The sequence below is a fragment of the Mastomys coucha genome, unplaced genomic scaffold (assembly GCF_008632895.1).
Source record: "Mastomys coucha isolate ucsf_1 unplaced genomic scaffold, UCSF_Mcou_1 pScaffold22, whole genome shotgun sequence".
NCBI classification, from domain to species: domain Eukaryota; kingdom Metazoa; phylum Chordata; class Mammalia; order Rodentia; family Muridae; genus Mastomys; species Mastomys coucha.
In genome coordinates, this window is record NW_022196905.1 from 23,685,830 (window position 1) to 23,713,014 (window position 27,185).

The 27,185-nt window shown below is 49.2% G+C and overlaps 1 protein-coding gene, 1 long non-coding RNA gene and 1 other non-coding gene across 3 annotated transcripts; all 3 read left to right on the forward strand.

The window, feature by feature from the left end:
- The first annotated feature begins 1,894 nt into the window (after positions 1–1,894).
- Positions 1,895–4,859, forward strand: LOC116068876. The gene is made up of 4 exons (XR_004109716.1): positions 1,895–2,052; positions 2,309–2,380; positions 3,759–3,836; positions 4,532–4,859. It is a non-coding gene; the product is annotated as an uncharacterized LOC116068876 (long non-coding RNA).
- LOC116071743 lies at positions 2,521–2,653 on the forward strand. Its single transcript, XR_004111117.1, has one exon. It is a non-coding gene; the product is annotated as a small nucleolar RNA SNORA9 (small nucleolar RNA).
- Positions 4,860–8,788: 3,929 nt separating the features above from the next.
- On the forward strand, positions 8,789–25,888 carry Myo1g (myosin IG). Its single transcript, XM_031340443.1, has 22 exons — positions 8,789–9,001; positions 10,644–10,852; positions 11,004–11,097; positions 11,896–12,061; positions 12,296–12,349; positions 13,896–14,006; positions 14,208–14,324; positions 14,764–14,988; positions 15,076–15,221; positions 16,628–16,742; positions 16,909–17,079; positions 17,297–17,367; positions 19,558–19,632; positions 19,805–19,937; positions 20,447–20,613; positions 21,019–21,226; positions 21,763–21,986; positions 22,483–22,627; positions 24,054–24,158; positions 24,374–24,487; positions 25,337–25,491; positions 25,566–25,888. Exons 1-22 carry the CDS (start codon positions 8,889–8,891, stop codon positions 25,720–25,722), a joined length of 3,075 nt encoding a protein of 1,024 aa, XP_031196303.1. The 5' UTR covers positions 8,789–8,888; the 3' UTR covers positions 25,723–25,888.
- The last annotated feature ends 1,297 nt before the right edge of the window (positions 25,889–27,185 follow it).

Here is a 27,185-nt window from a genome sequence, read left to right on the forward strand (position 1 = left end):
CTTTTGATAATGAACTGCTCTAAGAAACTATAAGTGAATAAACCTGTTCCTGCCCAAGTTGCTTTTGGTCATGGTGTTTTATGACAGGAATAGAAACTCTAAGGCATGTACACATAAAATAATTTTTAAAAAATTTAATGACTAACACAAGTAGGGATTGATTTTTTTGTTTTGTTTTGTTTTTTTGTTTGGTTGTGTTTTGGAGACAGGGTTTCTCTGTGTAGCCCTGGCTGTCCTGGAACTCACTTGTAGACCAGGCTGGCCTTGAACTCAGAAATCTGCCTGCCTCTGCCTCCAAAGTGTTGGGATTAAAGGCTTGTGCCACCACCGCCTGGCATGGGGATTAATTTTAAAATTATAGTTATTTAATGTGTGTGTACATTTGGGAGTTCAACTCTTTCTTCAGCAACTTGTAGGACTTGGCCCTTTCCTTCCACCACAAGTGTGCCAGGGATCAAGTTCAGGTCATCAGGCTTGGTGTCAAGTGCCTTTCCCCAATGAGCCATTGTGTTGAACCAAAACAGGCAGGTTTTGCAATTTGGAGTCAAGGAACAAGTTCTTGTAGTTAAAACATTGATGGAGCCTCCAGTCCTTTGACAACTACATTTAGAAAAGATGGCTTCCAGCTAGGCCTGGTGAGCCAGAATTGTAATCCCAGCTATTTGAATGTGTAGATCGCTAGAACTGAAGTTAAAGATAGTCACCATGTGGATGCTGAGAACTGAATCTGGGTCCTCTATAAGAGTGGCAAGTGCTTTTGACTACTGAGTCGTCTCTACAGCACCAATTATAAACTCTTTGTAATTTTTTTTTAAAGATTTATTTATTATATGTAAGTACACTGTAGCTATCTTCAGATATCCCAGAAGAGGGCATCAGATCTCATTATGGATGTCTGTGAGCCACCATGTGGTTGCTGGGATTTGAACTCACTACCTTCAGTAGAGCAGTCGGCGCTCTTAACCACTGAGCCATCTCTCCAGCCCCAATTTTTTTTTTTTTTTTTTTCTCGAGACAGGGTTTCTCTGTGTAGCTCTGGCTATCCTGGAATTCACTGGCTGTCCAGTCTGTAGACCAGGCTGGCCTTGAACTCAGAAATCCGCCTGCCTCTGCCTCCCAAGTGCTGGGATTAAAGGCGTGTGCCACCACAACCCAGCCGGTTCTTTTTTTGTTTGTTTGTTTGTTTGTTTGTTTGAGACAGGGTTTCTCTGTATAGCCCTGGCTCTCCTGGAACGATTCTTCGTTCTTGTGGTGCTTGTTTCTGCAGCAAATTCAGGAAGAAGTCCATGTTGGGAGGGGGAAAAAGAAGGCAGACATATTTTTAAAAGAAAGGAAAAGAAGGGTAGTGGTGTCGCATGACATTGAGGAGGCAGAAGCAGGTGGATCTGAGTTCAAGGCCAGCCTGTTGTTCTACAGAGTGAGTTCCAGGACAGCCAGGGCTACACAGAGAAACCCTGTCTCGAAAAACAAAACAAAAAGTAAAGAAAATAAAGATGCTGGAAGATAGGGCTGACCGAGTTTTCTTTCCTGTCCCCCTCTCACTTGCTGGTCCATGCACATCACTTAACTAAGTGTTGATCCATCCCAGGTCCCTGTGTCCACGTGTTTCCCAGCCGGGGCTTCCACCCGGATCGGACATCCTGAGCTGCCCTGGCTACGACCGGTTCAAACCCTAGCTGTGGCTAGGGATTACTAAGAGGATATGATGTAGAAGGCGGCCACTGAGGCTGAGGACCGCATGCGGTCAACCGCCTCCACTAGGGCGGGCCCAGCGAGGGCAGCTCTCTCAGCCCGCGCTCCAAGCCACGCCCAGGGACCCCTGACGTCACCGTCCTTGAGCCCGCGCACGCGGCTTCTGGCGGGGCTGCGTGATGACGTCACACGTGCGCGGCGCGCGGCTCGCTGCTGTGCCCACAGCTTTAAGCACACGTGTGCGTAGTCAGCTGGTAGCCATGGCTGGCGGGTCCTTACTCGTGTGTGCTGCGGCCCTCATCTTTTCTGCATCTTCCACCATCAGGGCACAGGCGCCTTGCTGGGGTATTCCGAGTCCAGGTAGGGATGGCGGAGCTCTGTGGCAGGAGGTCAGCCTGCGGTGGAGCAGGCACATTTTCCCCGGGAGAGACACGTGCCAGCCGGTGATTTAGGCTCGTTTCTGGGCGATTCCTTTCCAACTCCAGCGAGTCCTACCGAAGCAAGCAGGGTCTTCCCTCGAAAGATTTTATTTTTCTTTTACGAGAGAACGTTCGGAGGAGCTAGAACTGGGTGATAACGCACAGGCTGGGCCTGAATGTCGTGTCTCCCCTCCTAGGTGGACATCGAGGCCAGGTGAGTGGCCCCACAGCGTGGAGGGGATGACCGAGCTCTTCTGGAAGATGTCCTGGTAAGTTGTGGAAGCAAGGTGGCCTCTGAAGCAAAACTCCGTATCCTGAATTCACATTCAGGACTAATTAATTCTGTCTCCTAGAGTTCCAGGGACTGGGAGACTGCAGTGTGGGTTGTGCAGGATTTGAGTGATGCACTTAGCAAGCCTCCAGCGTGCTTGGGTCTGCAGTGACCCTGTGCATTCCTACAGTGCTTGCCAGAACAATTTTGAAGTGGTTTGAGGCCTTGCCCTGCTCTCTCCAAAGCAAGGTTATAGAAATTTCAGACAATATGGCAGACACCTGCCACTTGGGTAAATTACAAGCCGGTAAGATTTACAGTGCCGCACTTTACTGTGTTTTTGTTTTGTTTTACTGTGGTGGGATAGTTTTGCACACGATGCAGGGGAAAATAAGTCATCTCTTTTTGCTTTTTGGCTTGTTGTTGTTGTTGTTGTTGTTTTAATAAAGACTTATGTGAGTACATAAGTACACTGCGCTGACTTCAGACGCACCAGACGAGGGCGACAGATCTCCTTACAGATGGTTGTGAGTCACCATGTGGTTGCTGGGTTTTGAACTCAGGACCTTCAGAAGGGCAGTCGGCACTCTTAAGGGCTAAGCCATCTCACCAGCCCCTTGGTTTTCTTTTGAGGTAGGGTTTTTGTGTAGTTCTTGCTGTCTTGGAACTTAGAGAGATCAGCTCACCTCTGCCCCCTCCCCCCCCCCAGTGCTGGTATTAAAGGTGTGTACAGCTATGCCCAGCTGAATATTCTTTTTCTGTGCTCCAGAGTTAATGCAAAGTATTAAATCCTTAAAACAATTACAAAATAACAGCATGAGTACCAGGGTTTGGTTCCTGATGTTCTGGCTCCATGTGGGCCCTGAGCCTGGTTCTTAGAAAGCAAGAAAATCAGGGTCAGAGAGCCTGCAGATGGTAGAAGCCTGGCCAGTGTGCTAGTGCCTAAGGAAGTCCCAATCCTCAAGCATACTTGGTCTGGGGTGTGTTTCATGTCAGGGTTCTCTGTGGACCTCTGAACTCAGATCTGCCTGCCTCTGCCTCCCACGTGCTGGGATTAAAGGCGTAGCCTCAACTGCCTGGCCAGACTTTTAATCCTGTTTCTTGCGCATGTCTGTGTGTATGGGCCAATGGGTGGACTAGAACATTAAGGTCAGAGAACAACTTGTAGGAATTGGTTTTCTCCTTTTCCACCATGTGCGGCATGGAAATGAAACTCAGGTGGTTGTAAGGCATGGCGGCAAGTGCTTTTACCTGCTGGGGCTGTGTCTTGGATGTATTACTGTGTCCTGCTCTTGGTATGGAAGCTGTGGGGTAAATAGTATATGAACAGTTGCCAGCTTGGTGTTATGTATTCGGCTCACTGGCTCTTTCTTCAGTCTAGGAAACCTAAGATGCTGGAGCTAAGAAGAGACTCAGAGGCCATCAGGCTGTTTGGTGGAACTTCTGCAGAAGAGGTAAGGGTGTAAGAAGATGCTTTGGTCACAGCTGGAATTTTGTCTCCTGTAAATTAGGCAGGCCTCAATGTTGCTGTGTAGCCAAGGGTGGCTTTGAACTCCTGTTTGAAAGACGGGCCTGCGCCAGAAAGCTCAGGCTCCACTTCTGTCTGGCTTAGTTGTCTGTGACTCAGTCATCTGGATAAAAAAGTGTATTTAAAAACAAACAACAAGCCGGGCCGTGGTGGCTCATGCCTTTAATCCCAGCACTTGGGAGGCAGAGGCAGGTGGATTTCTGAGTTCGAGGCCAGCCTCGTCTACAAAGTGAGTTCCAGGACATCCAGGGCTACACAGAGAAACCCTGTCTCGAAAAACCAAAAAAAAAAAAAAAAAAAAAACCATACAACAAGAAACGTATGACCTTTCCATGTTATAGGTCGTGTGATTCAGAAAGGTTAGCTGTGTTGAAGCTTATGAAACTATTTCAAAATAGACTTCCTGTGTCCTAATTCTTATAGATGACATTTGCCTCTGGTTTGATTTCAGCATAGTGTGCATGAGGAGGTCATGGCTGCCACAGGATGGGCCACAGGCCTCACTGGGGGTGCAGTCGGGCTTTGTTACTGCCCCTCACGGCAGTACCATTTACAGTGGCCCTTAGTCTTGTGATAGTGCCTCGACTTCACAGCATAACTTGGTGTTTCTAATCTTTGCAGATGCAGAAATGGAGACTAAGAAGTGAGACTCCTGCTGTGTTGATCCTGGTTTGAAGCTGCTCTGGCCCCCCTTCTAAAAGAATCTGAAGTTTCTGGTTCTTGGCCTAAGCTTGATTCCATGTGTTTGTCCTCCTCGGAGACTCTTAGAGGTTTTGAATAAGGAAACGAGCTGGCCTATTGTCTGACATCTGAATAGAATAAAGCGTGGGTATTGTAGCCAGCTAGAGGAAAGCACCCCTGCAAATCAGAATACTTTGGGGGCAAGATCTGGCTGGCCTGGAATACAAAAGATCCAGGTTCAAAAAAATAAATGTGAATTTAGCTATGATTAGTCTTAGCCCATTTTCTTTCCACGTTACATGTGCTAAAGCCTAATTGGGGTGGCAGCCCAAGTGAACCAAGGTGCCTTTCATTCATTCTCAAGCACATGCAGGTGATGATTACATGTGCCACCTGGTGCCTGCACATACACTTTAGATGACCATTTGAAACTCGCACTAGGTTGAGTGGATGAGGGGTGCTGGAGTGGTGGTCACTTCAAGGCTCAGTTGGGGGTGAAGTAGAGGGATGCATCCTGGGGATTTGGTCTGGACTGACAGAAGCTTGGAGTTGAGGGAATGTGTGTCCAGTGCCTGTATCAGGCAGTTGTGAGTGCAGTTCTAGAAGATAACATGGCATCCCCATCCCGAAGTACATAATTTCAGCACTGGAGAGGCCGGCAGATCTTCCATGAGTTTGAGACCAGCCTGGTTTGCCAAGTGAGTTCCAGGACAGGCAAGGCTGCTGCCTGAGTTCAATTCCTAGCACCCATATGATGGCTCAGCCATTTTGAAACTCTTACTCCAGGGGATCTGAAACCCTCTTCCAGCCTCCTTAGGCACCAGTGCGCAAGACAAATGGAAGCAAGGTACTTAAAGAAATTAGAATGTTTTTGAAAACCCATATCTCCACTCTTCATACCCAGTAATTGTCAAAAAAAAAGAAAAACAAAATAGGAAGCCAAGTGAGTTATTCAGTGTCAGCTATTCAGCCTAAAAGTATGGTCTGTTCATGGGTATGCCCCCAGGTTAGCTTTAGCTTACATAGGTGTTAGGAAATGTAGTGAACAAGACCTGGCAAAATTGTCCACTGAAGGTACAGTGAGGGCCGGGCGGTGGTGGTGTACGCCTTTAATCCCAGCACTTGGGAGGCAGAGGCAGGTGGATTTCTGAAACCCTGTCTCGAACAAAACAAACAACCTCACTGTACATTTTTTTGTTTTTCGAGACAGGGTTTCTCTGTATAGCCCTGGCTGTCCTGGAACTCACTCTATAGACCAGGCTGGCCTTGAACTCAGAAGTCTGCCTGCCTCTGAGGTTTCATTACTACTGACTTAGTAAATGGAACAGTGCCCAGAGATGCCAGACCCCCACATCCCTATTAGAGACAACAAAAACTACCCAAACAAGAGATCATCAATTCCCATGCCCCAAATACACACACACAAACTTTAAAAATAGATAAAAAGCTATGGTTCGTGGGCTAGAGAGATGGTAGTTAAGAACACTGCTCTTTCAGAGATCCTGAGTTTACTTCCCAGCAATCACATGGTGGCTCACAGCCATCTATTGGGTTCTGATTTCCTCTTCTGGTGTGCATGAAGACAATACTCAAATTATACGCACACACTGTATATGCACTGTGGTTCAATTTAATGGGAAAAAGCAAGACTGCTGTAAAGACTAGACTAGTGAGTGCCAACAAAAGATGCTTCATGCTGTAAGGCACACACATACACACACACAAATACCCATAGATGGTCAATTTGCCACTAAAGTAGAAGTAAAACTTCCAGGGTTTCCTCAATCCCTAGCAGACAGGAGTGGGTGGTGGTTCCACTCTATTGCCCTATCTGCAAGTTTGCTGTGCCCTGCAAGTTTGATATGCCATGAGGGAGTTTCAAATGGATAACACCTAAAACCCAGAGGCTGGGTTTGGTGCAGAAAGGGCCCATAGTTGGTTCAATCCAGGGAGAAATTAATGTGTCATCTCTTTACCTTCAATAGTGTGTGTTAGCATCCAGAACCTGCGGCAGATACGCGCGGGTCCACAGACCTGTTGCCAGGACAACGGCCACCATATTCCCAGAATCCATTGGGTTCAGCTCCCACCTTTACCTGGGACTACTACAGCACAGCCTGTATATATGAGACAATTCCTCCATTTCTCTCTCCCCTCTTCTCTTTCTGCGCCACTATCCTCCACCCCCTCTCAATTAAACCTCTTGTACGTGGAACTTTCTAATCCTGGTGTCTGCAGACGCGTCCCGCCAAGACCCAAACCCATCAGCGTGAAAGAGCAGCTCCTGTGTGGGTCATGGTAGAGGCTCAATCTAACAGGGTGTAGAAACAACCAGAGTCTAATACTACACCGACAGTCAACCTCTGACCTAAGAATGGTCTTGGGATTTTTTTTTAAGTGGTTAGAAAAAGAAAAACCCCCCAAATACACTACATCATGACAGGTGTAATTTTTGACGATTTCAGAGTTCCGTGTTTCAGAGAACTCACCCACGTCCTTTCTTGTTTGAATCACCACAAGTCCCAGCGCGTTTTAAGGCCTGGAGTTTTGCGAAGTGAAACCCAAGGGTGGGAGTCTCCCAGTCTGGGGAAACCCTACCAATGCATCACCCCAGGAGGCTGCAGATGGAATGCTCTCATGCCAGGCTTAAAAGGAAGCAGCCTGCCTAGGGCTTAAGGGCTGCACTGCATCTGGGACAGTTTTGGCCAGTGGTTCATCTTATCACTAATGATAGCTGCTTTTACCACATGGTGAATTAGAACTTACAACTTCATTAGGTATGTTGCATTATTAAATAATTTTAAAAATCAAATGGAATGGTTGAAATACAATTGTCAGCAAATGGTGATGGAGAACACCTTTAATCCCAGCACTTGGGAGTCAGAGGGAGGCAGATCTCTGAGTTTGAGGTGAGCCAGGTCTAGAGTTACTTCCAGGACAGTCAGGGACGCACAGAGAAACCATGTCTCAAAAATATAAGCAAAAACAAACAAAATACAATGGTCAGATATCTGGTGAATCCAAAATCTCTCAAAGTTGGTCTCCAAATAACTCATATTTGGGAACATGTGGGCCTACCATCATATGAGAAGGGAGCAGAGACAGCTGCCCACTGGCAGACCCTGTAATCAGGAGGGAGGACTGCACAGAGAAACCTGAGTGGTCACCTAGCCATTTTGCAGTGTACCACTAATCTACAAGTTCAACAATAAGACAAGACCTGTGAGAGCTAAGATGAGGCCCCAGAGCTCCAAAAGATAATGGTCTTATCTCAGAGGCTGGATGAAAGAACAAAGCTGAGCATATTGAAGAGGGTCCTACCAAAGGCTAGCCGACTAGAGGGGCTGCATAGTGTACTTCTCCCCTCCCTTGTCACTGTGGTGAGGAATTGCAGGGTGTTGAGTCCCCACCACTGCCTCATCTGCTGTGTCAGGCAGGAAGTCTTCATGGTTTAAACTCTATTGTGGCCACCCCGGCTAATGTTGAGCTCTGGGGCAGCGGATGTATGGCTGGGTAACCAGGAGGGGCCAAGAAATATCTGTTGGGCTGGAGAGATGGCTCAGAAGTTAAGAATACTGACTGTTCTTCCAAAGGTCTGCAGTTTACAGCCCTTTGTAGGCACCCAGCATGCACGTGGTACACTTATACATGTAGAGAAAGCACTCATACATAAAATAGATGTTTAAGAATTTTAAAATAGCCGGGCGGTGGTGGCGCACGCCTTTAATCCCAGCACTTGGGAGGCAGAGGCAGGCGGATTTCTGAGTTCGAGGCCAGCCTGGTCTACAGAGTGAGTTCCAGGACAGCCACGGTTACACAGAGAAACTCTGTCTCGAAAAACCAAAAAAAAAAAAAAAAAAAGAATTTGAAAATAATCATCCTTTTGCTGGGCCTGGTACAATCTTAGCTACTTTGGTGAGGCCAGTTTGGACTACAGAGATTGAGGAAAGAAAGAAAAGGGGGTGGTGGTAAGGAAGGAGGAATCCAGTCTGCCATTAATCTTTGGAGTGCTTGGGATTGCAAGCATGCACTGCCAAGCCTAGCGTGGAAAGAACTTTGAGGAGGCCAATAAAGATCCCATCAGAACAGACCGTTAGGTATGGATCTTGTGGCCCAGGCAGCAGGAAACAGTGCCTGAAGCACCCAGGCAAGGGAGTAGCAAGTGGGCAGGGCCAAACTCCACGGGCAGAACCCACTTCCTACTTTACTAAGTACTGTAGGAGTCAGGCGGGGCTGGGCCTCCCCTTTCTGTCTTCCCCTTCACCTCTGTACAGAAAGCTCTGGCGCTCTGGCCTGGATGCTTCCAGTGAGCAGGATGGAGGACGAAGAAGGTCCTGAGTATGGGAAACCAGACTTTGTGCTTTTGGACCAATTGACCATGGAGGACTTCATGAAGAACCTACAGCTCAGGTAGATGTGAGGTGGGGGTGAGAGGGGTGCTGGGTTTCTTTCCTTCCTCTCCTTCCTTCCCATCCACACAGACTTGAGAGAAGCCCGGAAGGTACCCTGGTCCCATCGCCAGGAATGGGGACAGACAGGACTACACATACCTAGGCTGAAATGATAGCATCTCCAGGAGATAATGGCCACTCCAGCTGTCAGAAATGGAGCTGCCCACTCACCCTCGCCACACCCTAGTTGACAAGCCCAGAGCATGATAACCCCTGAGAAAGATGGGCAAAGGCATGGGGACCAGGAACTGTACTGCATTTCCTCTCTGTAAGCTGCTGATGCTTCTTCCCTGGGACTCATGTGGGACCTGACTTGAGTTTCCTCAGGAACTCCAAAATGAAATGGGCTCCACCCCAGAATTGCAATAATCGGAGCAAGTTGACATGATTGGGTTGGGAGTTGTTCATGGGAGGGCTCACAGGCTAGGACTAGTAGAACTGACACTACAGCCTGCTTTCTCACTGAAAAAGGCAGGGAGGGGTCCAGGAGCTAGAAGCATGTCATGTCATGCCTGCCTCCTGGGGACGTCTGCTGTGTGCTAGGAAGCTCCTTAGAGAGCACCTGAGGACCAGGAATCTCAGGCACAGAGGTGGAGGCTCCAAGCTGACACATGGAGAGTGCTCGATTCAGGAAATGAGTTCAATGCTTTGTGGGTCTACCTCATTCTCGTGAAAAGCAAGCTCACGAGCATGCCCTTCCCGCTTTGTATGCTGAGCCGAGCGAGGGGAACAGTGGCTGCAGGTCACACAACCTGTAGCCCCTGGGAGTAACTTGTCAGAAGGGCCAGAAAAAGAGGAACCCTGAAGAGGCCTGCCTGGGGTTGGGCAGGTCCCACACACTGAGGACAGTTGGGGCCCCAAGGAGCGGGCAGGCTACTACTCGTCCCAGAGCACAAAATCCAAGAGCAGTACAACCCTGGGCTCCTGCTCCTCACTTGGTTTGTAAACGGAAGGGTGGAGAGGTCTGAGATGTGCTGGAGAGGGGTGGTGGCCATGACTGAGGGTGGGGGGTGCAAAGACTAGCACATCACCACCCTATGATTTGGGTGGGGCAGGTTGAGTCCCCTTCCGGATCTGGTCCCGCCTAGACTCTGAGACAGGAAACAACCAAGGCACCCCTCTCTAGAAGAGTCCCCTTTTCTCGGTCTCACCCCAGCTGCCCTGCATTGGGAAGAACCCAGGTTTCTTTCACAAGTCAGTTATCGGCCGGGCGGTGGTGGTGCACGCCTTTAATCCCAGCACTTGGGAGGCAGAGACAGGCGGATTTCTGAGTTCGAGGCCAGCCTGGTCTACAAAGTGAGTTCCAGGACAGCCAGGGCTATACAGAGAAACCCTGTCTCAAAAAAACAAACAAACAAACAAGTCAGTTATCTTTGTGGAATGGCTAGTTCTGGTTCCTGAGACCTGAGCATCCTGGCAGAGAGCACTGGGCTGAGGACTGCTTGGGTGGCTCAGCTTACTGAGGATGGCACCAAGGGGTCTTAAGTCAATGAGGTCCCTTTTCTCTATGATCTTTCTGGGAGGCAGTGCTGACTGCCTGAGGCCTCCCATGTGGGCCTCTCATGGATGTGAACATAGAGGTCTTGTTCTGCTATACCCAGGTTTGAGAAGGGCCGTATCTATACCTACATTGGTGAGGTGCTGGTATCCGTGAACCCCTACCAGGAACTGCCATTGTATGGACCAGAGGCCATTGCCAAGTACCAGGGCCGTGAGCTCTATGAGCGACCACCTCATCTTTACGCTGTGGCCAATGCTGCTTACAAGGCAATGAAGCGCAGATCCAGGGACACCTGCATCGTCATCTCAGGTACCTGTCCCGGTGAACCAGGTGCCAGAGCCGTGCCTGATTAATAAGGGAGGGTGATGGTGCTTCCACATCTATAGGTTGGACTAGGACAAGCATCTGGGCTAGTGGTACCCAACCCAGTTGGTTCTATCATTTCCTATTTTCTCGGCAGGGGAGAGTGGGGCAGGGAAGACAGAAGCCAGCAAGCACATCATGCAGTACATTGCTGCTGTCACCAACCCAAGCCAGAGGGCTGAGGTAGAGAGGTGAGCACTTGGGGGTCCCAGCTGGGTTGAAGCTTCTTTGTAGGAGAAGGACCTTGGACTAGAAGGGGGGAAGGAGGAAAGAAGAAAGAAAAAGAAAAAAGAAAGGTAAAGGCCAGCTTAAGCCGCTTTCTGTTGGGAAGGCTCCAGGCTGCTCCCCAAGTTCTAAAGCCATACCAAGGACCTTTCAGATGTAGGAGGTGAGATCCAGCCAAGGTATGTACACTGCCAATTGGGGAGAGGGTGGTATCAACAAGTAGTTATCAAAAATGTCTCAAAGCAGGACAGGGAACATCTTGGGGAGCCCACAGAAGCCTGGAGAAATTGGCAGCCCAGCAAGAGGATCAGTCAGGCTGGCAGGAAAATTCCAGCTACTGGATCCAGGAAATGGGCTGCTTTGCCTGGCCCCATACAGGCCCTGCAGAAGTGTTAGCCTGCCTCTTCCTGTAGTGATGTAGGAAGTACAGTAGGGGTTGGCAGGATGCTTGCAGGAAAGTCTGTCCCCCAGCATGTAACCATCACTACTATAAGTGCTGCAAAACAGATGGGTCATGGGGAATGGCCACAAGAAACAGCACGTAGCGTTTGCTGAGCACCTGTCCTGGGCTCAGAGCTACACAGACAACTGTGTGCGATATCAGCAAGCTGGATACTCCCAGGTCTCAGCGCCGGGGAAACTCTGAACACAGTGGACCACCCAGTCCCTCACAGCCAGCTCAGCTTCCTGGCCCTTCCTGAGATGCTATGGTTGTTTCCTAGGTGGGGATGTTTGCATTGACCATCCAGCCCCTCTGTCCACAGGGTGAAGGATGTGCTCCTCAAATCCACCTGTGTGCTGGAAGCCTTTGGAAATGCCCGCACCAATCGCAACCACAACTCCAGCCGCTTTGGCAAGTACATGGACATCAACTTCGACTTCAAGGGGGATCCTGTTGGAGGACACATCCACAGCTACCTGCTCGAGAAGGTGGGCAGCTTGGCTGCGGAGACCTCTCCCCTCCATGAAAGGCCGGGGGATTGGGAACACACTGACTTGATGCTGTGTGTTAGGAAAAGGGAGTTCTTAGTGGCTCTTCCCTGGGCTATGTCCCTATGTCGCAGCATTCTTTCTCTCAGCCTGCTTTCTGCCTGGTAACACTTGATGGGGTCCCTGGTACAGACACCCTCCCAGACTGGAATCCAACTACCTCTCTTGCCTCAGTCTAGGGTTCTCAAGCAGCATGTGGGTGAGAGGAACTTCCATGCCTTCTACCAGGTAAGCCTCCGTGAGTGGAGAGGGGATGAGTGCCATGGACCACCCCAGCCGGGTATGGGGAGTCCCTGGCCAGGTAGGTTAGGATTCGGTGGTGACAAACAGAAACAAAGACAGAGGCAGTTTGAATCTGAGTGTATTTTGCAGCTCTCAAGCAGGGGATTTTATACATTAAAGCCCAAACATTACATCTTTTAGAAACCGTATCCTGTGAAATAATCACAAATACCAACAAAAATCATTTGGCACAATAAAACACAAAAATATCTCTTAGAAACTATATCCAGTGAAACAATCACAAATAGAACAGGTAACATCATTATTAATATAAGTCAAAATATAACAATCCTAAAAGGATGTATTCAGTGGAGGCAGTTATCCAAGGCCAGGGGCATATTTCCAAGAGCAGGTTAATAGGTTAATAAATCTTTATGGTCAATGTTCTTTTTTTTTTTTTTTTTTTTTTTTTTTTTTTTTTTTTTTTTTTTGGTTTTTTCGAGACAGGGTTTCTCTGTGTAGTCCTGGCTGTCCTTGAACTCACTCTGTAGTCCAGGCTGTCCTCGAACTCAGAAATCTGCCTGCCTCTGCCTCCCAAGTGCTGGGATTAAAGGTGTGCGCCGCCATCGCCTGGCTTATGTTCAATGTTCTTAATCACTGAGCTAACTTTCCAGCCCCAGCCCCATATGGTCAATTATTATTTAACATCTAATGCCTGAATTTTTATAAATCTTCAATGCATAAATTTAAACTATTTTAATTCTTTCTAATTAAGGCTTTCTTTACCATATACCAAAACCCACCTCCAATGATACATGTGTAGCAATATGAAACTTTATTGTTGGGAAAGTTTTTATCTATCATAATAATTTTGTAAATGATTTTAAAAGTATAGTGTTGGTTTCCCCTGGGATAAGGTCATGTTAGTGATTCCATCTCAGGGGATGGTTTCTTACCCATTGTTCTCACTTAAGATTTTGGCCTAGGCTACCAGGAACATGTAAATAAGAAATAAGAGAAAATAAAACAGATTGCCATGAGAACTATGGTTCAATCATTTTTCTCTGGTGAAGTTTTACACAACCAGTTCCAGGAGGCCTACCCCTTTTGAGGTCAATTGCCTCAGTCTGTGGAGCTTATCACACAGATCCTACTGGAGGTGGTGTGGCAAATGAGAGTTAAAAACAGGAGTAGCAGAGAGAAGCAGGAGGCTGGACCTGTCCTCCATCCCTTCCTCATTCATCCCCCAATTTTCCCTCTCTATCCCACACTAACCTGCCCCCAACCACTGACTTTACTCCCCTAAACTCTATCCCAAACAATTCCTTACCCCAGACACCAAAGGGTAGGAGATCCTTGAGAGATGTTCCAACATCAGACACCCAGAGAATATGAGCACGCCCTGGGACAGAGTCAGTTTTTTCTATGGGTTCTGTGTCTGGGTCATCCTGTTTCTGTTGGGATTGGGACAACAGATCCTGTTCTGGATGGGATTGGTAGAGGAGGGTTCTTGGAACCCAGTGCCTAACGAAAGAACTTCTGTGCCCCTCAGTTACTTCGAGGCAGTAAGGACCAAGAGCTGCAAGGACTGCATCTGGAGAGAAATCCTGCTGTGTATCATTTCACGCGCCAGGGAGCTGGACTCAACATGGGTGTGCACAATGTGAGGGCAAGGGGGACAGGTCTCAGGCAGACTCAGGGAGTGGACAGTGATTGGTTTAGGCCAGATACAGATGAGTAAGTGCCAGGGATGGAAGAATAAGGATTCATGAAGAGAAGGGATGGGGTAAGCAGGTGCCAGAGATGAAGATCTGAGCTCTGTTAAGGGCAGGTTAGCCTGGGTGGTAAACACCTTCTCCCCTAGGCCTTGGACAGCGATGAGAAGAGCCACCAAGGAGTGGTGGAGGCCATGAGGATCATTGGCTTCAGTCCTGAGGAGGTGGAGTCCGTCCATCGCATCCTAGCCGCCATATTGCACCTGGTAAGCCTGGCTTGGAAGACTTGGGAGGGCTAATTCCCTGCCTGGGAGCCTCCAGAGGGAAAGGATTGGACTCACTGGGGACATTCCAGCTGAGTTACCTCTCTCCTCTGTTGAGTCTGAGTTGGCAATGCCCAGGAGGGGTCTGGAAGAGGCTGTGCTCCTTAATAGCTGAGCCTTGAAGAGCAAGCCTCTGGCACCTCGGCCTGATAGCTATTCCACAGCAACTTTAAGCTTCAGTCCTCTTTTCGAGGCCCCGGTTGAAGGCTTTAGAACTCTGCCATGTCTGCAGTCCACAGTGATTTGTGGACAGTACTGTCTCAGCAGAAGCTGTGACTCCAATATCCATACCCTCTGCCTTTCTTCCTTCTGTCCATCCAAAGGAGAGCTAGACTCCTTGGAGACATGGAGCCTAGCCTGGTCATGGTCCCTTCGTCACCAGGGAAACATCGAGTTTGTGGAGACAGAGGAAAATGGACCACAGAAAGGAGGCCTGGAAGTGGCTGACGAGGCCCTGGTAGGATATGTGGCCAAGCTGACAGCTACTCCCAGAGACCTTGTTCTGCGAACCCTGCTGGCTCGAACAGTGGCTTCAGGAGGTCGAGAAGTCATTGAGAAGAGCCACACTGTGGCTGAGGCCAGCTATGCCCGGGATGCCTGTGCAAAGGTATTCTCAGAGTAGTTGGAGGGAGAAACCATGGAGGTGTGATAGGAACCATGGGCTGGTAGCACAAAAATACATGCTCTGCTCCAGGCGATGTACCAGCGATTGTTTGAGTGGGTTGTGGACAAGATCAATGGCATCATGGAACCCCGGGACCGGGACCCTCGGCGTGACGGCAAGGACACTGTTATTGGGGTGCTTGATATCTACGGCTTTGAGGTGTTCCCTGTCAACAGGTAGGTAACTGGCCAACCCCATCTGTACCTTTGACCCCGTAGCTACTGTGGCCACCAGAGACTTTGGTTGGGCCAGGAAGAAGAAATGTTTAGATTTTCCTATGGGTCCTTGAGTACTCTAAGTTTGCCCTCTGTGCCCTCAGCCAGTTAGATAACTTGATGGCAGGCCAATTTGGGGGAGGGGCTCCTCTCTCTCTCTCTCTCTCTCTCTCTCTCTCTCTCTCTCTCTCTCTCTTTCTCTCTCTCTCTTTCTTTTTTGATTTTTCTGAGACAGGGTTTCTCTGTGTAGCTCTGGCTGTGCTGGAACTCACTCTGTAGACCAGGCTGGCCTCGAACTCAGAAATTGGCCTGCCTCTGCCTCCTGAATGCTGGAATTAAAGGTGTGCGCCACCACTGCCCAGCTTGTTTTGTTGTTGTTGTTGCTGTTGTTTTTTAAAGATTTATTTTATTTAATTTATGTGTATGAGTACACTGTAGTTGTACAGATGGCAGTGAGCTGTCATGTGTGTGGCTGCTCGGAATTGAACTCAGGATCTCTGCTGCCCGGCTTGGCTCGCTCCGGCCCACTCGCTCCTGTGGGCGTAATTCACTGTCTCGCTGTCTTCAGACACACCAGAAGAAGGCATCGGATCCCATTCCAGATGGTTGTGAGCCACCATGTGTTTGCTGGGAATTGAACTCAGGACCTCTGGAAGAGCAGTCAGTGTTCTTAACCACTGAGCCATATCTCCAGCCCCGCTTATTTTGTTTTTCAAGACAGGGCTTCTCTATGTAACAGAGTCTTGGCTGTCCTGGACTTTCTTTCTTTCTTTTTTTTTTTAAGATTGATTTATTTATTTTATGTATATGAGTACACTGTAGCTGTACTGATGGTTGTGAGCCATCCTGTGGTTGCTGGGAATGAAGGTTGCTCACTCTGGACACCTGCTGGCTCCAGTTGGCCCCACTGGTTCCAGCCTAAAGATTTATTTATTATTATATCTAAGTACACTGTAGCTGTCTTCAGACGCACCAGAAGAGGGCATCTCATTTTGGATAGTTGTGAGCCACCATGTGGTTCCTGGGATTTGAACTCAGGACCTTCGGAAGAGCAGTTGGTACTCTTAACCAATTAGCCATATCTTCAGTCCCAGAATTTCTTTGTAGACCAGGCTGACCTTGAACTCACAGAGATCTGTCTGCCCTTTGCCTCCCAAGGCTGGGATTAAAGATGTGCACCACTACACCCAGCCCTTCACTCCTCTTGATGGTGGCTCCCAAGTCCATTCTAGGGCCTGGGGTTAGAGTGGATGGAGAGTTCATAACTTACAGTCCAGAGACATTAGGAGAGGCAGCTGTCCATCACTACCTACCTCCCAAGGAGTGAAAACCCCTCTAAGGTTCCACCCTACTCACCCCCACCCCAGCTTTGAGCAGTTCTGCATCAACTACTGCAACGAGAAGCTTCAGCAGCTCTTTATCCAGCTTATCCTGAAGCAGGAGCAGGAGGAGTATGAGCGAGAGGGCATCGCCTGGCAAAGCGTGAGCACAGCGGCTGGGGGAGGGGAGTGGGTGGCAGTCAGGGAGAAGGGGGCCTCGAGAGCCTCATGGGACCTGGAGGGTGCTAAGCCAGCTCTGCGTATGGGGGCATGACTGGCTGGTGTCAGGAGTTTTTCTAGAGTCTCTCTTCTGGCCGTCTCCACTTCAGATCGAGTACTTCAACAACGCCACCATCGTGGAGCTTGTGGAGCAGCCCCGCCGAGGCATCCTGGCTGTGCTGGATGAAGCCTGCAGCACAGCAGGCCCCATCACTGACCGAATCTTCCTGCAGACCCTGGACACACACCACCGCCATCACCCACACTATTCCAGCCGCCAGGTGTTCTAGCTGTCCCCGGGGCAGCACAGAGGGTGGGACACACAGATGAGTTCCAATGCTCATGCCTCATGGGGTTGGTGGTTGGTCAACTTAGCTTGATGGCACCAAGGTCACAGTTACCTCTGTCTAGCAAGGGTTATTGCAGGATTGTCCCTTTGTGTAAACTACAGAGTTGCCCCCCCCCATTGTCTGTGTCTTACCTTGGCCTGTCCCATAGCTTTGCCCTACAGACAAGACCATGGAGTTTGGCCGAGACTTCCAGATCAAACACTATGCAGGGAATGTCACGTAAGTCCTACCCTAAGTCCCACCCTAAGTCCCAAGAAGCACACATACAGGAAAGGCACAAAATTTTATGTCTTACCCCAGCTGTATGCATCTAGAAGCTCTTTTAAAAGACCCAGGTCGAACCTGGCATGGTGGCATACGCCTTTAATCCAAACACTTGGAAGGCAGAAGGAGGCAGATGTCTTTAAGTTCAAGGCCAGCCTGCTTTACCTAATGAATTCCAGGACAGCCAGGGCTACATAATGGGAGACTCCATTAACAAGAACAACAGAAAAACTAACAACAAAATACCCACTCCAGAGCCCTACTCTATCCCTGTTATTTGAGGGACTTTTAGGTTGGAAGGTGAACCCAGAAAGCCAGAATCATGCATTTCCTTTTTTTCTTTTTCTTCTCTTTCTTCCCTTGCCTTGCTTTGCCTTCCCTTCCCTTCTTTCCTTTCTTCCTTCTTTTCTTCCTTCCTTCCTTCATTTCTTCTTTCTTTTTTGGTTCTGAAGATCAAATTTGGGGCCTTGTGTGCATGGCAGGCAATCACTGTACTAAGGAGCTAATCTCCAGCCTTTACATGTTCTACGTAGGCTGTTTCTAGAGAGCCCAATCTAACCCAGAACCTGTGGTTCTCCTGCCCAGCCTTCCAGTTGCTGGGATTGTGTATGTATACCATCACGTCCTGGCTAAGATCCTGCATTGATGATCAGTCCCCAGGGGAGGGCTCACTACAGTCCCCAGACACCTCTCCTAGCTTGCTTTCTATTGCTATGATAAAGACAATGACCAAAAGCAACTTTGTTGTGAGCCACCATGCAGTTGCTGGGATTTGAACTCAGGACCTTCGAAAGAGCAGTCAGTGCTCTTAACCAATAAGCCATCTCTCCAGTCCTGGAATTTCCTTGTAGACCAGGCTGACCATGAACTCACAGAGATCTGTCTGCCCTTTGCCTCCCGAGGCTGGGATTAAAGATGTGCACCACTACACCCAAGGTCTGAAAAGGTTTACTTCAGTCACATACTCCGTTTGCAGTTCATCACTGAGGGAAATAGGGGCAGGAATGAAAGCACAGGCCATGGAGAAATGATGCTTGATGCTTGCTTACCTTGGCTCCCTCACCCACTTTCTTACATAACCCCGGACCACCTTCCCGGGGATGGTTCTGCTTACAGTGGTCTGCACTCTCTCACATCAATCAAGAGAATGTCCCAGTGCTGGAGAGATGACTCGGTGTTGAGGAGCATTGTCTGCTCTTCTTGAGAACTTGGGTTTGATTCCCAGAACCTACATGACAGCTTACAACTGTCTGGAACTCTAGTCCCAGGGGATCTGATGCCTTATCTGGTCTCTACTGGTACCATAGACACAAGAGATGCACAGACATACCCATACACATAAAATAAGGATAGATGAATGAATCTTTTAAAAAAATATAAAAAAGAAAATGTCCCACAGACTTGCCTACAACCTGATGGGGTCATTTTCTTAATTGAGATTCCCAATTCTCAGACAACTCTGGCTTGTGTCATGTAGACAAAAACTACCCAGCACACTGCTCTGAACATCAAAGCCTAGATTTTCTTTCTGGAGTTGTCATGACGACTGATAATTTATTTCTCATTCCTATCTAATGTGGATTTGAGGCAACTCAGTGAAATACTGTGTTTGATGTAAGCTTCCCAAGGAAAGGAAGTAGATAATCATATATCTGTTCACAGTAATCCATGCCTTTGATCTTCACTGGTGCTACAAACAGAGCCAATATTTATCAATAAACCTTCTAGTAGCCCAAGAACCAGATAATTATTCAGGGGCTCTTATGTCACAAAGTTGAAGTTCATCATTACTGTAATTGCTGGTATTTCTAGAAATTCAGTAGACTTAGTTCAAGCATTTACTACACATAGAAGAGCAGAGAGCTTTTCCAAAGCCACCCAGTGCACACGTGGAGGAAGTAGGATTTGGTGCTGGGATGCTTGGCTTCAGACCTGGGGCCTTAAACTCTGAGTCCTTTCCTAGGAGGGAAACTTATCCTGAGGAGAACAGGTGTAGATGACAAGGTGAGTGTAGATGTGAGGGACACAGCAGAGGGTAGCAGGCTGGAAGAATCTGAGCCAGGAAATTAGAGATAGGTGGCAGAAGGTGGGGGCCTTCTTGGTAGCCTGGCCCTTAATCTACTCTCCCACTCTGGTCTTGGTCAGGTACTCTGTGGAAGGCTTCATTGACAAGAATAGAGACTCTCTCTTCCAGGACTTCAAACGGCTGCTGTACAATAGGTGAGCGTGGCTTGCTGGGCCAGGATTAGGCTCTTTAGGGACTCTAGGGTCTAATCCCTACTTAACTCATAGACATCTTGAGGTCCAAGACTATGTAGTTACTTGAGCCATACTGGGTCAGGTGAGCTTTGCCCTGCCAGGGTATCTGGGTAAATGCAACACATGTCTTCAGTGTGGATCCCACCTTGCGAGCCATGTGGCCAGACGGGCAACAGGACATCACAGAAGTGACCAAGCGTCCCCTGACAGCCGGCACACTCTTTAAGAATTCCATGGTTGCTCTGGTGGAGAACTTGGCTTCCAAGGTATTACCCTTCAAATCCTTTTCTGTGCCCTGGGCACACATCATGGAGGGGAATTCTTGTTTTCTCTGCTTGAACCCTGTCTGCCTCACTGGGGACAGAGCAATGGCAGACTTTGAAATCAGCATAGTCCTAGCCCACTGCCTCCTGGGGAAGCTGGGAGTCACACAGACAGGAAGTTGACACTAAGCTTTCTTGAGGAGTTTCGGGTCAAAAGTCAGAGGAGTAATTGGTGGGGAGGGTATGGAAGGGTGTGTTAACCACAGAACATCCAGAAATGGGAACCTCTTTGGGAAGGCAGGAAGAAGTGGGGGTGGAGGGCTCCTGTCTCCTTCCTGGACAGACCTAGCTCTGAGCCCTGACTAGGCTCCAGGTCTCTGGGAGCCTTGTTCTGTGGAGATTTCACTTGTCCCAACTCTGCTATCCCAGGCTCTTGGGGAAGCCCTGGCTTCTTGATGGAGGGCCCACAGAAATGACTGACTCAGGTCCCTAAGCATCCTTTTTTCCTATAGGAACCCTTCTATGTCCGCTGCATCAAACCCAATGAAGACAAGGTGGCTGGGCGACTCGATGAAGCCCACTGTCGTCACCAGGTCGAATACCTGGGGCTACTGGAGAATGTGAGGGTCCGCAGGGCAGGATTTGCTTCCCGGCAGCCCTACCCTCGGTTCCTGCTCAGGTACAGGTTCCCACAACCGTTACAGTGTGAGCCACGGCCTCTGTGTAGAATTTAGAGGGTAGGAGCAGAGAGACCCTAAATAATGTCTTGAATCATAATGCAAGTTAGAGTTGGTGCAGCTCCTGCCCCAAGGCACCAAAATGTCTGTGAGAAAGCCTGGGAAGATGTGTGTGTGTGAAGGCATGTATGTGTGCAAGCTTAAATGTGAGGGCACAAGCAGCAGGCATAGGAAGAAACATGGTGAGGGTGTGCCCACGGTGCCATAGCTGTCCCAGAAGCATACTGGCATGATTTCAGCTCTGAGAATTCCTAGTAGCCCTACATTCTTCCCAGGGTTGGTGAGGGAGGGGGACGTGTGTGTACTGCCCGATGCCAAGTACCCACCATCGTATCCTGTGGTGACAGATACAAGATGACCTGTGAGTACACGTGGCCCAATCACCTGCTGGGCTCTGACAGGGAGGCAGTGAGCGCCCTGCTGGAGCAGCATGGCCTGCAAGGGGATGTGGCCTTTGGCCACAGCAAGCTATTCATCCGATCCCCAAGGACGCTGGTCACTCTGGAGCAGAGCCGAGCTCGCCTGATTCCCATCATTGTGTTATTGCTGCAGAAGGTGAGAGGAGAGGGTGCTAAATGAACCCCCACCATGGTGGGGATGGGTATCCACATCGATTGTGCAGAATATGCCTCCCCTATCCCACTCCTGATGGTGTTCCTGATATTTTGAAGTCATGTGTGGGTCCCTGGCTACTTGTCTTATAGGATGTTCAGTCTTAGTTCTGATGGTCACATTCTGGGGATGTCCCTCTGTCTCCAGGAGCCATGAAGAAAATCTCCACCCTCTCTCTCACCTCTCTCCCACACAAACTTTCTTCCTAGGATCTACAAGTGCCAGCTTACAAGGCCTGGTATAGGTGAGCACTTCTCTTTGAGAGACTGCAGAGTACTGAGCAGAGTTTGTCTGTCCTTGAGTGCCACGTGCCTACCCAAGAGCAAGCCTACAGACAGAATTGGCTCTAAAGAGCAGAAGGCATAGCAGCCAGCCTGCTCATAGACAAGACTCAGGAAAGACTAAGGGCCATACCTAGACTCAGGAGGCTAGTTGCTTGCTGGTAATGACCCCATGTCTATTCCATGTCTTCCATCCAGGCTTGGAGGGGCACCCTGGCTAGGTGGCGCTGCCGGCGGCTAAGGGCCATCTACACCATCATGCGCTGGTTCCGGAGGCACAAGGTGCGTGCTCACCTGATTGAAGTACAGCGACGGTTCCAGGCTGCGCGGCAGCCCCCACTCTATGGCCGTGACCTCGTGTGGCCCACACCTCCTGCTGTGCTGCAGCCATTCCAGGACACTTGCTGTGTTCTCTTCAGCAGGTACCATCCTCAGCCTACCATACGATTTCCCAGTCAACCAGTGTCCTTTGCATACTTGAGCCTGACCGGGCTGGGGGGGGGGCGCACATCACTGAATTCTCCACCCTTAATCAGCAGAAAGATGGGGTTGAGTGACATTAACTGGTCATCCATGTACCATGAATGTCCTGGCACTGAGCTGGAGCAGTGTCATGGTCTCCGCAAAGAAAGCTAGCTAGTCAAGACTGGGAAATGGGGACTCCGTGTTGGTATGGCCCTTGAAGTCTCAGTAGAAGCAGACAAAGCAAGTGTCAGAGCAGGAGGTGCTTGATGGCTATGGGTTTGGAGGCTGTCTCCTAGCTACGAACACTGGGTACAAAGGACCAAGGCCAGAGAGGTAGGCAGGGATTGGGACCCAAAGAGCAATATCAGATTAAGAAATGGCTCTTTGGGGGAAAGAAAGGGCTGGAGAAGGGATCAACGAGACAGGCATCTTTTGATCCCTGTCCTCTTCAAGGTGGCGGGCACGGCAGTTAGTGAAGAACATCCCTCCTTCAGACATGACCCAGATCAAGGCCAAGGTGGCTGCTATGGGGGCCTTGCAAGGACTGCGGCAGGACTGGGGTTGCCAGCGGGCCTGGGCCCGGGACTACCTGTCCTCTGTGAGTACTGCTCAGGTCCAGGGCAATGGAGGTGCTAAGAACTGGCACTGCCATGGGTTTTGCCAGCTATTCTGTCCATCCTGGGGTTGTCTGGCCTGTTGACCCCTCTTCTTGGCCTTGTCCTAAGGGTTCTTGCTTCAGGTTTGGGGATTTTTCAACTGTATCACTTTTTGGAGTCTGCTGAGCAGTCCCTGACCTCCCCGCCCTGACCCCCGACCCCGAGAGTCCTATGCTTTCCAGTATAATTGCCCCTCATATCCTCTCTCTCTTTCTCTTTTTTTTTTTTTTCGAGACAGGGTTTCTCTGTGTAGCCCTGGCTGTCCTGGAACTCACTCTGTAGACCAGGCTGGCCTCGAACTCAGAAATCCACCTGCCTCTGCCTCCCAAGTGCTGGGATTAAAGGCATGCGCCATTGCCTGTCAGCCCCTCATATTCTCAATTACAGTGCCCCATCAGGAACAAGCACACACATATGCAGACACACACACACACACACACACACACACACACACACACCAATACTTCCACTGTCCCGGCCCTCTTCACTTTTACCTGGCTGCTGTAAGTTTGCCATTTCTTGTAGTTTGCCTTCTGTTGCTGTGATAAATACTGTGACCAAAAACATCTCAGAGAGACAAAGTTTCATTTCAGTATACAGATTACAGAGCATCATCCAGGGAAGCAAAAATAGGAACCTGGGGCAGGGTCTGAAGCAGAAACTGTGAAAGAATGCTGCTCACTCTTCCTGGCCTACTCAGCTATCATTTTAGGCACCCCAGGCCCTCCTGCCTAGGGATAACACCACCCATGGTGGATAGGGTCCTCTACATCAGTTGGCAACTAAGAAAAGGCCACACAGACCTGGCCACAGGTCAATCTAATGGAGGCAATTTCTTAATTGAAGTTCCCTCTTCCTGGGTGTGTCAAATTGACAACTGATACTATGATACCATCCTGAGTCTCTGTGTGGTTGGGTGGACATGCAATCCATCCTTGCCTTCCAAAGGCTTTCTCTAGAACTATACATATAGGCCAGACCAGCCAGGCTAGTTTACAGGAAAAGGAGATGGCTAGACTGCTAAAATAGTGAAGTTCTGTGCCCTTTGCTCTCATAAAAGTCATGTGCTCAACTGCTTATCTATGTACAGGGCCTTGACTGAGTGCAGTGGTTTTTTTGTTTGTTTGTTTGTTTGTTTTTGTTTTTGTTTTTAGATGTTTTCTTTATTTACAATATCTCCTTTCCCAGGTTCCCCTCCAAAAAAAATAAAAAATAAAAATAAAATAAAATTAAAAAACCCCAAAACTAAAACAATCCCCTGTTCCCTCCCCCCATCCCCAGCTGCAGTGTTTTGATGAGAGTTTCTGTCAATCAAGCATGATCCCAAACCCCATCCCAAACACTCTTTTTTTCATCATCTGTCCTCAGGGCACTGACAACCCCACAGCTTCCCATCTGTTTGCTGAGCAACTAAAGGCACTTCGGGAGAAGGATGGCTTCGGAACTGTGCTTTTTTCCAGCCATGTGCGCAAGGTTGGTACTTGGCCTGGAGGTCATGGGGGACAAAGACTGGGGGCACTCAGGAGAGAGACCTGAGACAGCCTCAGCCCAGGTCTGGTTGCTTCTGATACTCTCGAAACCACCATTCGTAGTCAGCCAGTGAGGAAAGAACACAGAGAAGGAGGAATGTTTGGGTTTGGAGAAGGATGGGGGCAGTACCAGCCTGGGCTCAGGTAGCTTTTCTGCAGGTGAATCGCTTCCGCAAGAGCCGGGACCGGGCCCTTTTGCTCACAGACCGGCATCTCTACAAGCTGGAGCCTGGACGACAGTACCGGGTGATGCGGGCCGTGCCTCTGGATGCGGTGAGGACTGGAGACGTGCTATATCACCTGTAGTGTGTCTGTGAGGGCCCTGGGAGCCTTTACCTCTTCTCTCCATGGTTTACTAGTGGTAGATAACCCAGATCATCCTTAGCCAATGGGGGGCAGCACTCCTCTGAAAACCCTATAGAGGTTTTCTCTCTCAAGTACCTCACTGCCTGTCCCCTTCCCCCCACCCCGCCCCGCCCCTCATACCTTCACAGTTCCAGCCAAGCCAAATGGTCCCACTCTCTGCCTTGGCTTTTTTTAGGGGGTCTCTTGCCTGTGTAGATCTGAGCCCTCACCATAGCTTTTTCAGCCACCTTCCGTGGGACCCTGTCCCTTCCTTTGCCTGGCTCTATGGCTACTTGGTCCTTTGCATAGCAGTTTTGTTCCTAATTTTTTTTTTTCTCATAGGACAGGGAGTAGCCAGGGACAGGGATCAGGCTGTGTCACATCTCAGTCTCCCACCTCTGGTGACTTCATTGCTGTGAGAGTCAAAGGACCACTGGTGTCACCCTCTGTGACACAGTGGCTACATGCCACCGTGGCAATAAAAATGTTCCCAAAGTAAAATAAGCCAAACATCAGCTCCACAGTCACAGTAGCACACAATGACAAGAATGTAAACTCCTGTATTGTGGCACACACTTCCAGGGCATGATGTCATGCCAATCTTCCCCTCCATCAGCAGGGCTCAGAGAGAGGGGGAAGCCATGGATGAAGGTGGGTGGCTGGACACTGGAGTGGATACTCCGCCAAGGGCAGTGCTCCCCAGGTGGTGCTCAGGAGAGTCCTCCTGGAAGGAAGTGGTTGGCTTGATGTGACCCTGACCCCAAGCTGTCTTCTCAGGTGACAGGGCTGAGTGTGACCAGTGGAAGAGATCAGCTGGTGGTGCTACATGCCCAAGGCCATGATGATCTTGTAGTGTGTCTACACCGTTCCCAGCCACCACTAGACAATCGGATTGGGGAGCTGGTGGGCATGCTGGCTGCACACTGCCAGGGGTGAGTCTGGGGTCATTTGGGGATGTGGGCATACAGAGCTCTACCACTCTGACACTCTGTTCTTTCTGTTGCAGGGAGGGACGAACCCTGGAGGTCCGTGTCTCTGACTGTATCCCATTGAGCCAGCGTGGCACCCGACGCCTCATTTCTGTGGAACTCAGGCCAGAGCAGCTTGAGCCGGATTTCCAATGCAGTCGAAGCACCTTTACCCTCCTCTGGCCAAGCCACTGAGCAAGCTCAAGCCAGTCTAGCCTGGTCTCCACACAAGCTCAAGCCAGTCTAGCCTGGTCTCCACGAAGTTCTAAACACCTGGTCTTGACCATACTAAAAGGCCAGGACTGGTCCACCCTTACATGGAACATCACAAAATAAAGATGCTATATTTGTGTCCAGTGTGGCTGCGACTGCCTTGGCCAATCTTACTCTACCATTCCCCGATAATGCACTGGGGGGTCCACATAAACTATAAGAGGAGGCCTGAGGACCCAGTCCTGAAGTGAGTGACAAGACCTCAGATCTCAAGACCCCAACTCAGAGATAGGGTAGATGTAGAGTCCATGGTCTGAGGGAAGCATTCTCCATGAATATGCTTCCCTGGGCACCCAAGGCTGCTGAATCCAGCTTAGCCATGTAGGGGACGGTATGACATGGTCTCTTGACCCTGAAACAGAGGCAGCAAGGTGTGGGCCTCCGTGAGTGTTGATGGTTGTTGTGGACATAAGGCTTGCTTGTAAAATAGTGTACACATTCCTCCTTGGAGGAATGTCCTCTCTCCCAAGATCAATGACTTCATGATGATCCAAGATAGCATGAGTCTAGGAGGAAAGGGGGTCTAGTTCTCAGCAAAATGGTAGTGTTGGGGTTCATGAATTGCCACACAAACCATATGAACACTGACCTTAGTTAAGCAAGAATTGTCTATTGTCTAATCCTAGCACTAGTCAGACCAGGGACATAGCTCAGGATTATCTGAACTATGACAACAGACATCTTTTTCTGTCAGCTTATAAAAGAAAAAGACACAATGAGTTCAAACACAGGTGCAGGAAGTGCTGCCCGGTAATCAGCTCTGACTCAAGATATTTTAGACATAACAGTTTATATTGACCTTTGATTTGATGGGTGCCATGTAAAGCTTTAGTGGGATTTCTGAATTAGCAAAGATCATGCAGAACATTCAGAACAAACCAGGGAATGTGGTCAGCAAGCATGTCCTTGATCTGGGCCAACTCACTTCTCTGTGTCAGTGACTGGCAAGCATGTTACAGCAACAATATAAAATAGTTGGTAGGCATGGGACAAAGTGGGTACAGCTCTTCTGGGGATGGGGGTGTCAGATTATAGAATGTTGTGATCTTCAGGACAGCCCTTAAGGCTGTGGGAAAAAATGCTGAAAACATGAGTTTGAAAATATACAATTTTGCCGGGCATGGTGCCGCACGCTTTTAATCCCAGCACTTGGGAGGCAGAGGCAGGCAGATTTCTGAATTTGAGGCCAGCCTGCTCTACAGAGTGAGCTCCAGGACAGCCAGGGCTACACCGAGAAACCCTGTCTCGGAAAAAAATACAAAATGTAAGATTGCAATATGAATTGTACAAGGAGCACAGGGGCAGAGATGTAAAAGAACAGAGGCAGCCACACTATGAGCCAGCTTGTCAGAAGGATACAGAGGCAGCCACACTATGAGCCAGCT